Raw genomic sequence first — 11,413 nt, 5'->3', positions numbered from 1 at the left:
GCCCCACGGCGACCGCGGCTGCCGCTCAGGTGCGGAGCTCTGGGGAGGGCTGAGGGGAAGGGCGGGAAAAGCGCCCGCTCCTCGACTGGCGCGTTTGAACCGACACCGAAGGGTGCCCAGGGCAGGGCTGGAGCCACCGTCCCTGCGAGTGTTCACACCCCGGGTAGACGAGGCCTCAGTGCCAGGGGTCAGTGGTGGCCTTGGCACTGCTGGGGTTGAAGAGCTTAAAGGTGTTTTCGGACCTGGCTGACGATGTGATTCAGGACAGCAGACAGACACCATCTTGTGTTGCTCTGCCCCCTCATCCCAGGCTTGGCTTTTCCCTCCTTTCCTCCCCTCCAGAACTGGAAACCCAGCCTGAGATCAGCAACTGGCTGGTGCTTTGAGAGGTACCGCACAAGGGAGCACCTCAGTCTTCAACAGAAAGAGATCTTTATTCCTTCAAGATCTTACTTACCCCTTCAAGATCTTAATTACCCACTGAAGATCTTATTTACCCCTTCAAGATCTTAATTACCCACTGAAGATCTTATTTACCCCTTCAAGATCTTAATTACCCACTGAAGATCTTATTTACCCCTTCAAGATCTTATTTATTCCTTGACAGTCTTATTTATCCCTTACTTATTGCTTAAAGGATTTTATTCCCTTTCCCTCTTTCTGCACCTTTTTTTTCCTTAGCAGTGTAAGTTCTAATTTGTTTGCCACACAGTGAAAATAATACACACCTTTAAAGTGTAGTCATCCTCTAAAAACTGAGTGTTGAGTCTGAGGCCAGCTCTCACTGAGAGGAAGGCTTAGGCTGACTAAAGCCTCACATGGGAAGGTGGTATTTAAAAATACTGTGAACCTAACATGGGTTTTTTAAATATGCTTAAGCTTATAGGTCCCTATAGACTGCTGCTGAAGTGTCTCACCCTCTGACAGAAACAAGTGCTCCTGTTTGATCTTTTCTCATTTTATTAGCACAAAATCAGGTAGAGAGTGAAGACAAAGAAAGGAACATACACGTGTACTTTGAACATGGAAAACTCACTGCACAAATGGGAATGATTTCTTCCTTCCCGTCATCTTGCCAGTTTCTTCCTCTCTCACCTCGAGTACCAGAACACTGGGGTTGAGCTTGCAAGCCACAAAACCTGATCTTACAAGCCCGCAGCACTTCCTTAAAAAAACCCTGCTGTTCCATTACCAAAAAGGGGCTCAGCCTCAGTTCAGAACCACAACTGCTACTAAGAGACTTGAAGTAGAAGCACTTGAATTCCCAAGTCTCCTAGTAACTTTGGGAGCAGATCCTTTATGTATTTAGTATTGTACAACATCTTTAAAACAAAGGAAAAACATTTACACAGCATGTGCATACAACCTAATGTTAATTCATGTATATTCTTTTTTACATAGTTCGATGAAAATCCATTCTCTAAGCACAGAAGCAATCCCGTGGTTATTTGTGACCACATAAATACATCAGTTGCAGAGACTGCTTACAGGTACAGATCTTCTTGCAGAAACTTTTATAGTGGCACTTTATATAGTCAGTTGGTCCAGTGGCTTCGCAACACCGATACACACACAGGGACAGGTAAAAAGAGGCGAGATCTTTACGGGCCAGTAGCTGAGCTTACTGCATAGCAAGGCTGACGTACAGTATGACATCTGCAGTAATAATACCAATACCAATAAATTAGATTAAAAGAATTCAGATATACTTCCCATAGTATGAAAGCCAGCATTCACAAAATCAGGAAAAAAATAACAAACCACTATTCTATTCGGATTGCATGGCAACAAACAAGGTGTTTGCCACAGTACAGAATCAACACACTTTCAAGGTCCAGTATTATTAGTAGGTTGTGGCGCACTGATATTTAATTGCCATGCAAGGATAATGCCCTCAGACATTTTCCTAGGAATTGTCTTGGTTATCAGTGAGGGTAGAGAGAGATCCACCATCAGAAGCCAGTAACTTTATCATTTCTCCATTTGGGAATAGCTGAAAGTGGTTGCTTTACTCCAACAGATGGCAGACATTCCAGTTTAGTTAGCCATGCAGTTGTTTTGTGAATAGGATTAATCACACAGATTTATAACATCTATGTTTTTGCAAAAGAGAGCAGGTAGTTTATTTCTGCTTTAATACCTCCCTTCCTTCAAAGGGGACATACCAAGAAGCGTGGTCTGAAAGCAAAGTATCACGATCTCTCAAAATGAAGCTCCAGGTCAGCTCTCCAAACCACCACAGAATCACTAGAACAGAGCTCTACCTTGCATCCACTGAACAAGAACAGAATCCATGAGGATACTCTGAGCACACCGGTGAGAACAAGAATTATTTTATGGAATGATTTGTGAGACCAGCCCCACCAAACAAAAAGCTTGAGTTTCACAAGCCTAAATAATACCACCACTTTTGCTGTTCATGACAAAAGGGTAAACTTAAGCAAAAGTGGATGTTTTACAGATTAATCCTTAAGAAAAAAAAAAAAAAGGAAAAAAAACCCCAAACAATTGAGCAAGTGACCATTCAGTGTTTCACCCAAAATTCATTCATTTGTAAGTTTTGACCTGGCAACCAGTCAGACTGTTAAAAGACAGGACTCTAAACTGAAAACCCACTGCCCTTGCAATAAAGCTGGTTTCAAACCGGCATTTCTCACTCCACTGGCCTCAAAGTATTTTTACAGTAGTTTCAGTTGTCCAACATGAGTTACAAGCTGCTGCTCCACAGTTCGCACCACTCTTCTCCTGTGAAACATTACTTCAGGCTTTCAGACTACTCTTCTCTTGTTCCACAAAAATTTGGAGTGAAGAGCTGACAAGTCTATCCAGGGCCTTTCGCTCTCCTCTAGACAGCGTTCCTGGGTGTGCCATTGTGAGTCACTGCTTTCATATTTGAGGCGCTTGACTGATGGTTGCAGATTCTGTGGGAGGCAACACCTACCTCAAAGACTTCATGAATGGCTTTGCGGAAGCAATGAAAATTGTAGTCTATCAGACCTGTCAAGAAGGAAGGAAGGGGAGAGGAAAAGCTGTGCTCAGCTTGGCACATTTACGTACTCAACAGAGCTTCAAAATCAGTATGTTTCATTTAACCAACAGCTATTTTGCTACTTATTTTAGTATGAACTTGTACTCAGTAGATTTAACAAAGTTTGATTGATGCCAGGATTTATTTAGACTGTCTCAGTTTTTAGAAAAAGGTACTCATTTGGGATGCAAAGTGTATATTCATAATTAAACAGCAGGCGAAGGGACAACACAAGACTACCCCCAAAAAACCACACTAGGACAGCACAACCATCACTTGAATGTTATCTTGCACTTCCTGTCATTGATGGACATCTTAACTGCAGCAAGGAAAACTTTGAGATCAAATACAGTACAGTTATTAAAAGAACATACCTGCTTTTTCTCTTTTTAAAATGCCAAGGGAAGGACTGGTATGATTCAAGTCAAATACTTTGAAATTACACTGTCATTTCTACCCCGTAACATATGCAACACCATTTGTACCATCATCTCCTACAGGTCCAAGTAACTATATAGTTGGTTACCACAGCAGATGGCTGTGATACAGGCCACGTTAGCTACACAAGTCATTTCAGCACGACAACAATGATTCATGAGAATAAGATCTCTCTATACCTATCTCTAGGAAAGGAGAAAATTCCTCCCAGAAGAAATTAAACATTTTTAGTTACACAAAAAATCAAGGTGACTTGCAGTGTCGTATTAATGTATTTCATAGTTGATAAAAAACATTAGATAAAAGCCATGGAATGGGGGGGAGGTCCTTACCTTTGCGCTCAAAACTCTCTTCTCTAAGAATGCAAACTAATGCCAAAAACTTTGTTACTTCCTTTAAGTACAGGACCGTTGTGTTATTGAGCTTGATAATTGCCATTGACTCTTTATCATAAGCACTTCCCGTGCCATCTTCCTTTAACCTAAAAAAAGAGTAAGTTAATCCAATACAATACCAATCCCCAATAACCCAAACCCAATACCAATCTGGTATGTAAATATAGTATCTAGTATGTTAGTACCTGTTAAATGTAGTTAAAAGAATATTGCTCATACTGAATGGTGAGCAAGTGAAGAACTTGTAGTGCAGGTCTTAAGGTGTGATAATGGTCTTACTTACAATAGTATTAAGTTTCTCTGGAAAGCTAGACCTAAACAGAGTAGAGACCTTCACCAGACACTATATTAGGTGAGCAACTAAAAGCAAGTTATCAGCATTTATTATTTTGCTATCAAACTAGGAGCTATGGACATTTAGGGGATACTGAGCTTACAGCTGAGCATTCTTAATGGAGGTAGTATATAGTACGTTATATACAACATAAACTTACAGCAGTTTACCTTCCAACCAGAGTCACTGCTGCTCACTCACTGTCTCACCAACTTTACAGTGCCACAGTAAAGGTATCAAGCAATTAGCTTGAAGATTCTACTGCAGGACTTCTATGCAGAAATGTCAATGGAGACACATCTCAGCAAAATTACTTTTGGTAAATTACTACAAAGGTTTCCTTCGTGAGGCTGGGACAGGGGTGTAACAAGAAGCAGGACATTTTTTGGTCTTAAGCTAAAGCAACCTGCATTTACTAGAAAAGATTAGGATGCTTCTTTCTATCTCTAAGTAATTAGTGTTAGTTAAATACTGTAGAAAAAAAATGACGTATCACAAGCTACTTCTAAGCACTCGCTCCTGAAAAATATCCCAAACCATGAAAAATATCCCAAACCAAACAGTTACACAACCCTGGGCTGACCCATCAGCAGACAGCCCATTAAGTGTTGTGGTATTTCTTGGCAGCACTGTATTTACCAGGCTACAACCACAGTTCTGAAATAAGCTACTGCTTCTCCAGAACCACTTCAAAAATCCACTGTGAAGTAGAATTCAGGGGTAGACTGTGAGAAACAAGTTCTATGCACCCCTCAGAGACAGGCAGCAAGAAAAGACTTGGCCTCACAAAATAGCAGCAAGTCTCAAAGCAACACTGACTCTAAGTTACACTTTGGAGCTACAGCATGCTACTGGCCCCAGTTATGTGCAGGTATTAACAGCCTTGCACCCACCATGCTAAATGAGACACAGCACTACTCTCATTTTACATGAAACACTTGACTTACAAGTATCAGATGGCTGTCTAAACCCAGGAGTAGAGGGAAACAGAGTACAAATGCCCAATCCAGCTGCCAAATCATTTGGCTTTTTCCTAGTTGGTTACAGAACCAATATACTCTACGATGCACTCAATAGCATCTTGCTGGATGACAAAGCCAGCACCACTTGTGCAGTGTGCAGCCTATTCTCCAACTTTTAAGGACTTGGTTTCCAAGGAGCGTTCATCACTTACCCATATATACAGGAAACATCTATTACTACATCAATCATGTCACAGCACAACTCATATGACTGCATGTCCACAGGGGAACTGTCTGTTGCGATGTAGATTTTGCTGACTACATCGAAGAGAAAAGCCTTTTCAATGCCTGAATTCTTCAGAAAGAGAAAGAATTTGGATTAATTTTTTAAAATAACTACATTATTAAGATCTCAAGTAGAATTCAAACACTTTCACACTCGTAATAGCAGGACATAGTTTAAACATAGCAGAGGCTTAAGACAGAATCACGATTTAAAGCATATAGTTAATAAACACAACTTGCTGCCATAGCACATATCAGCATCACCTTCTAGTTGACAAAAATAAAACTGGGGACTCTGTTAGAATTCTTTTTAGTTTATTATTTACTAGATCATAATTAAAATTACATTTTATTATGCTTCCAGAACCCAAATTCAGCAATTTTCCTCTTCTGTGGTTTTATTAATTCCAGAAGAGGCACACATTCACATCCACCTGATGGACCAGGTTCAGAGATAAGGTATAACATAGTAGTATGCTAGCACTTAAATTTGACACTTGTAGTACCTTGGCAGTTCAGTTTCTGTGTAAGGCATTTGCTGTGTAGTTTAACATGCAGAGCAAATAAAGTCAGCTTCTAAACTTATGACTCCATTAAAAGTATCACGTTATGGCAGTGAGGGGAAGCACTGACCCAGTTGTACCATCCATCTGTAACTGAGAACTTTGGCAAAGTGCACGTGCTCATACTAAGTTCAGAAGCCTTCTGCTGTTAAGGACATTACAACACAGACACAATGGATTTCTAGCAAAACCTGATTTCCATTTATGCACCAGAAGCATTCCTTATCACTGCTTCCTTGCTAGTCTGAATACTCCTACATCCTGAGGCCATCATTTTGGCATCAGGGCTATGCTCCATGACCTCATGGCATTGAGCAGGGTGAGCATTAATGTGCCCATTATCCACTGGGCCAGGTTATTACAGACAGTCCTCAGCCAACACAGGAAACAAGCATTATACAGTAGTGTGGAGCAACACATCTGACCCACGCAGCTCCCCTTTATCACAAGTGGGTTTTATCATGTTGTCCACATGCCTGCAACAGCCTCACAGACATAACTTAAAATGAGACAGGCTACTGCAGCCTTGTCTCTAGGGTGATGTTTTACTGGATCTAAAGTATAGCAAATACTTTATATTAAAGCAGCAAATTTCTATGTCACAAATTCTATATGAAACGCAAACGTTACAAGGGGCAAAAGTCTCCTAGGCCACATGAAATAGTTTAGTTCAAGGCCAAGTTTGTATTATGACAGAAGTCTCTTGCCAAGTATATCTACATTAAACTAAGTGCCTTAGCAGACTAATGAGTATATTGTGCTAGGAGAAAACTTCCAGATCAACAGTTCTAACCAGCCAGAGTGTGCGTTGGCAGTATTTAGAGAAACCCACACAACGCACACTCCCGTACAATTTAACTGTGGTAAGGAGCTTCTAATCCAGATAACTGAGCCACCCAGATCTCCCAGGGGCAGACCTAGCCAGCGCGCCTTAGCAGAGGGACTCACTTTACCATTCCACATACTTCCCTCCAAGTTCTGTTAGATTAACACTTACTGATATAAAGATATTTAGTAGGTTTTCCAGCGTTGGCAGTTGCGGAATAAGCTTCTGTACCACTTTACTGAAGGCTTCAAATATTGAATGGTCATAGATACTGGTCAAATAAAAGCTGAGGGAGGGAAAAGGATTAAAAAAGAACAAAGACCCAAGAGTATTCCAGAATTGCAATAGAAATGTTAAAGCTATGTTTTCTAACATTCAGGCCTGATGATTTAGCTGGGATGCCTTTATCACAAGTGTAACTGGCCACTGCATCAAGAACCTCATTGCTGAGCAACTGGAATAAACATGAAACAGATTTCCCCTGTCCCTGGGAGATGGGAGAACAGAGAGAAAGATTTCAATATGCTTCGCAACAGGCTTAACCTACAGAATGCTTATGACAAAGACATTAAATGATTGACTAGATTTCTTCAAGTGCCATTCCTGGTCTTCCACTTTGTTCACCAAGAGGTACTGGCAGTACTTAAAGGCCCCAAGAGAATCAAAATAGCAGTAAAACCAGAGAACAGATAGCTCCTTTTAAAAGGTGCTGGTAGAAGACACCTTGAAAGCGAGCCAAACATCAAGTAAGGGACTAAGCTTTTAAACCCAAACATGCTGGGAAGTCAGTGCCAGCCCCGATCAGAAGGCAAGCAGCTTCCCCTCTCCTTCCCCTGCCCCCTCCAGGCCACGTGTTCAAGTTCAGCCTGTAATGCTGAATTAAAAGTATGCAAAAGACCTTTGAATTATTGGCGAGTTGATGAATAAATCCATTGATTGGAATGTGATCCAGTAGTCTGCCTTATTTCAGTCAGCCCAACAGCTAAGGCTTGACCATAAATTCAGCAGTGTATTTTATAACAAGAGTTTATGCAATATTAAGAAACTAACAGGCCCTGCTCCAGCCCATCCACTGGTCCATCTAAAAGACCTTCATCTGTACGCACATCAGCAGCAGTAGAATCACACATGCCAGGCTTTAACTCACCTAAGATGAAGCTTTTCAAGTCCAGCATCCGTAAGGTCATCATTTGCCCTTTGATGAATATCCCTCTGAGTTTCTATTTTATGGTCATCCGATAAGCCATCAACTTTATGAATAAAAACTTCAAAGTTCATTTCCGGGTTCACCTTGTAGGCTTTTGAAACTGTAATGTGGAGTCTTGTTAAAGCTTCCATGTAGTCATCCTGTAAATCAGTTTTGGCAGGAATGAATGACAAAGCTTATCTCCAATAACTATTCCATTCTGCACAAGGACAAAATATTTCAGTGCAAGAACTTCCCTTCTGTAACTAAACCGAGTTTGGGAGAGGAGAATATTCTGGAGTGTCAGAAATCCAAGTAGCTTAGGTTCTGTTACGTACATTAAGTGGCATTAGCTGTACAAGACTCAGCTACACAAATAGGCTTCAGAGCAAAAGGCAGGTTACACTTCAACCCCAGCAAAAGGTGATCCCCAAGATGGTCCTAACAACCAGGTAATCTCCCATGGTACAATTCCTAAGTTCCTTAGAAGCTACCAGATACCAAATAGTACCAGAACTTGAAATTGAGGCCTGAAGTGTGTTGTCATTACATGAACTCACAGCAGTCAACAGCAGAGAGAAGGGCTAAGACCATCTAGCACAGCAGGTTCTCTTTATTACTGTAGAAAGGTAAGCTCAGAGCACTCGCCCCTTCCCACTCCACCAGAGCATATGTTCCAGTCACTTCACAGAGAAAACCACGCACCCAAAGTCAGATTCCCAATGCATCCTTTCATACATAACAGATGTCTTAAACTTAGCTAAAAATACAGATTTTCGGCTTCTCAATTCCTCTCACACACAAAGCGAAAAGGAAACTCCCTTGTGATTCTCAGTGATATGCATTTACCTGGGCATCAATAACATATATTAGAGCACCAGTTCCTCTGAAGATCATCTCATAATCAAATGTGGGATCAAAAAAGTCCATCTGACCAGGAAAATCCCATATTTGGAAATTCACAAATGAACTGTTGGAAATATCATCTTTGTAGATCTTGTTGGTACTTTCCAAGAACAGAGTCTCATTTGGAGACATTTTGTGGAACACCACCTGGTAAGAGAACACAAATAAATAGTCTTGACTTTATCATGTTAGAAGAGACTGGTCAAAGTCCTGTGACTTGAATCTTACAAATGGGTTTATTCATTCTAAAGTGTACATTTGCCTTTTGGTAAAGAGTTTCCTGCATCAGCTGAGGCAATAACTTCCCCTGGAGCAGAACCAAGCAACCAGAGTTAAAGCAAGTCTAAATAACACTGCTGCCCAAAGATACGCACATCCCAGTTACTCTTTTCATCGCAGCAGATCTAACACAGGATTTTCCACTTCAGCTGTATCAGCCAAATTCAGATCTGGTACAAAGCTACCATGTTAATGAAGCAACTGTGAGCTTTAAGACTGGAAAGGAACGGTAATTCCTAAGGGAACCTTTGCTTTTAGTCTGGTGTCAAGCGTTATGACACAATATAATCAGCCTGATCCTAAACTACAATAAAAGTGTACAAAAATAACATGTCAGTTTTAGAGACCAAAATAGATGGGTCTGTTAACAACTGAGTTATGTTTGCTGATCCTCTCCTTTCAAGCACCCTAAAGAAAGGATGAAAGCTTTCACTCTAGCTGATAAACACTACAGCTGCAGTGGTGAAAAACATACTCACTGCTACTACTCAAAAAGCCCCCCTGTGATTTTAGCCCTTCCCTGAGCAAATACAACTAGTACATAACCCCCCCAGCCTGCTGCAGGGTCAACAGCAATCCCTGTGCTCAAGCAACTGTATATTACAGAAGTTACAAGCGTAAGGTAGTCACATGCCAGGGCTGCAAAAAGAAAGATGTTTCCTATATAGTGCTTGGTAACTCACTTATTTTTAAATGTTTCCCACAGTTAGAGAAGTCACTCATTAAAGAGCTATAGTGCAACCATTTCTGTCAAAAAACTGCCAGACAAACCACTCCACCCCCAGCATAGCTACTGGACTGCTTGGTGAGATTCAAAGTAGGACGTCAGCCTGGATTTTTAAGGTCAAGGGAAAAATATTCAGTTCCTCAAGGCAAATGTTTCATAGAATCCCAGTCTGGTTTGTGCTGGAAGGGACCTTAAAGCTCCTCCAGCTCCAGCCCCTGCCACGGGCAGGGACACCTTCCACTAGAGCAGGTTGCTCCAAGCCCCTGTGCCCAACCTGGCCTTGAACACTGCCAGGGATGGGGCAGCCACAGCTTCTCTGGGCACCCTGTGCCAGCGCCTCAGCACCCTCATTGGGAAGAGCTTGTGCCTCAGAGCACATCTCAATCTCCCCTCTAACTTTTAGGGTTCACTTTTTTCAACTATGAATAATACAGGAAGATTTCTACTGAGTCTACAGTTAGTGCTGCTCACCTAACTAAAGACTTACAAAAACACTGTCAGTGCAACCACTGCATTTGCACACACAGTGCGGGCATTAGGCCTGAAAGACTGAAAAGCAACAACAGCCCAGTCTGTCCCTGAGAAAAATACTCACTAACAGATGTGGTACTTTACATAAACTTCATCTAAGGACAGACAAGCCCACAGCAGAAGATCCAAGTCTGCAGATCAGAGTTTAGAACCCACCAGTCTATGAAGTGCCAAGCTGTCTGCATGAGACTGCTAAAAGCAGCAGATTCATACCTGCTACACTGCAACATCCAAACCAGGCTCCTCTGCACCAAAACCTGTGCAGAAATCTGAAGGATTTGCATTTGAAGAAAGCTTGAGACCCCCAAGACTGCAGCTTGAGAACCTCCTCAATGCATTAGTAACCCCTTCCCTAAAAAATGGGTCACCTTAAACCTTCATAATAGGGACTGCAAATCCAAAGTGTGCACTGAGGAGCAAGGATCATTCTCAGCACTACACTTTCCTTGAGCTCCATCACAAGTAAAATTAGTCAGTTTTGTCTTCTTTTTATTAAGAAACACAACTTCACAAAGCTACCAACAAATCTAAGGCACTGAAACTGTTTTATTTCCTCCTCTACCAGTGACTCTCTGCTCAGTCTACCGTACTGAAGGAAACCAGAAGCTGCCTCTCTGCTGATGCGAAAGCAGAAGTCTCTTTCGAAGGACCAAAAGGCAGAACAACAGCTCAAGTCGTCTGAAGCGCTAAAGACACACCTGAACCGCGCACGGCGCCTGTGTTTCTGAAGTGAAGAACTACAGAGCCTACGACCTACGCTACACACCCCTTCTCTCTAGAGCTGCCGATCGGAGTCCGTCCTGGGAAACACGCGTCTTTAAGCCGGAGCCTCCCTTCGCTCCAACTTGGCCACATTCGCCCACGTTAAAAAGCAGAAATCGCCTCAACAACAACGCAGAAAGGGGTAAGAGCTCGGCGCCGGAGAGGCAGCGCGGCAGGCGGGGCCGGGAGCC

At 42.0% G+C, this 11,413-nt stretch overlaps 1 protein-coding gene across 1 annotated transcript; it reads right to left on the bottom strand.

The window, feature by feature from the left end:
- Positions 1 to 2,495: 2,495 nt before the first annotated feature.
- RRAGC (Ras-related GTP binding C) lies at positions 2,496 to 9,066 on the bottom strand. Its single transcript, XM_010024006.1, has 6 exons — positions 8,867 to 9,066; positions 7,979 to 8,178; positions 7,003 to 7,117; positions 5,370 to 5,512; positions 3,799 to 3,947; positions 2,496 to 2,997 (listed from the first exon to the last, which is right to left on the bottom strand). The coding sequence occupies exons 1-6, from the start codon at positions 9,053 to 9,055 to the stop codon at positions 2,846 to 2,848; spliced, it is 948 nt and encodes a 315-aa protein (XP_010022308.1). The 5' UTR covers positions 9,056 to 9,066; the 3' UTR covers positions 2,496 to 2,845.
- Positions 9,067 to 11,413: the final 2,347 nt, after the last annotated feature.

Source organism: Nestor notabilis, unplaced genomic scaffold (assembly GCF_000696875.1).
Source record: "Nestor notabilis isolate BGI_N333 unplaced genomic scaffold, ASM69687v1 scaffold12151, whole genome shotgun sequence".
In the NCBI taxonomy this organism is placed as follows: domain Eukaryota; kingdom Metazoa; phylum Chordata; class Aves; order Psittaciformes; family Psittacidae; genus Nestor; species Nestor notabilis.
Note: the sequence above shows the minus strand (reverse complement) of the source record. Positions and strands in the feature narration are given on the sequence as shown.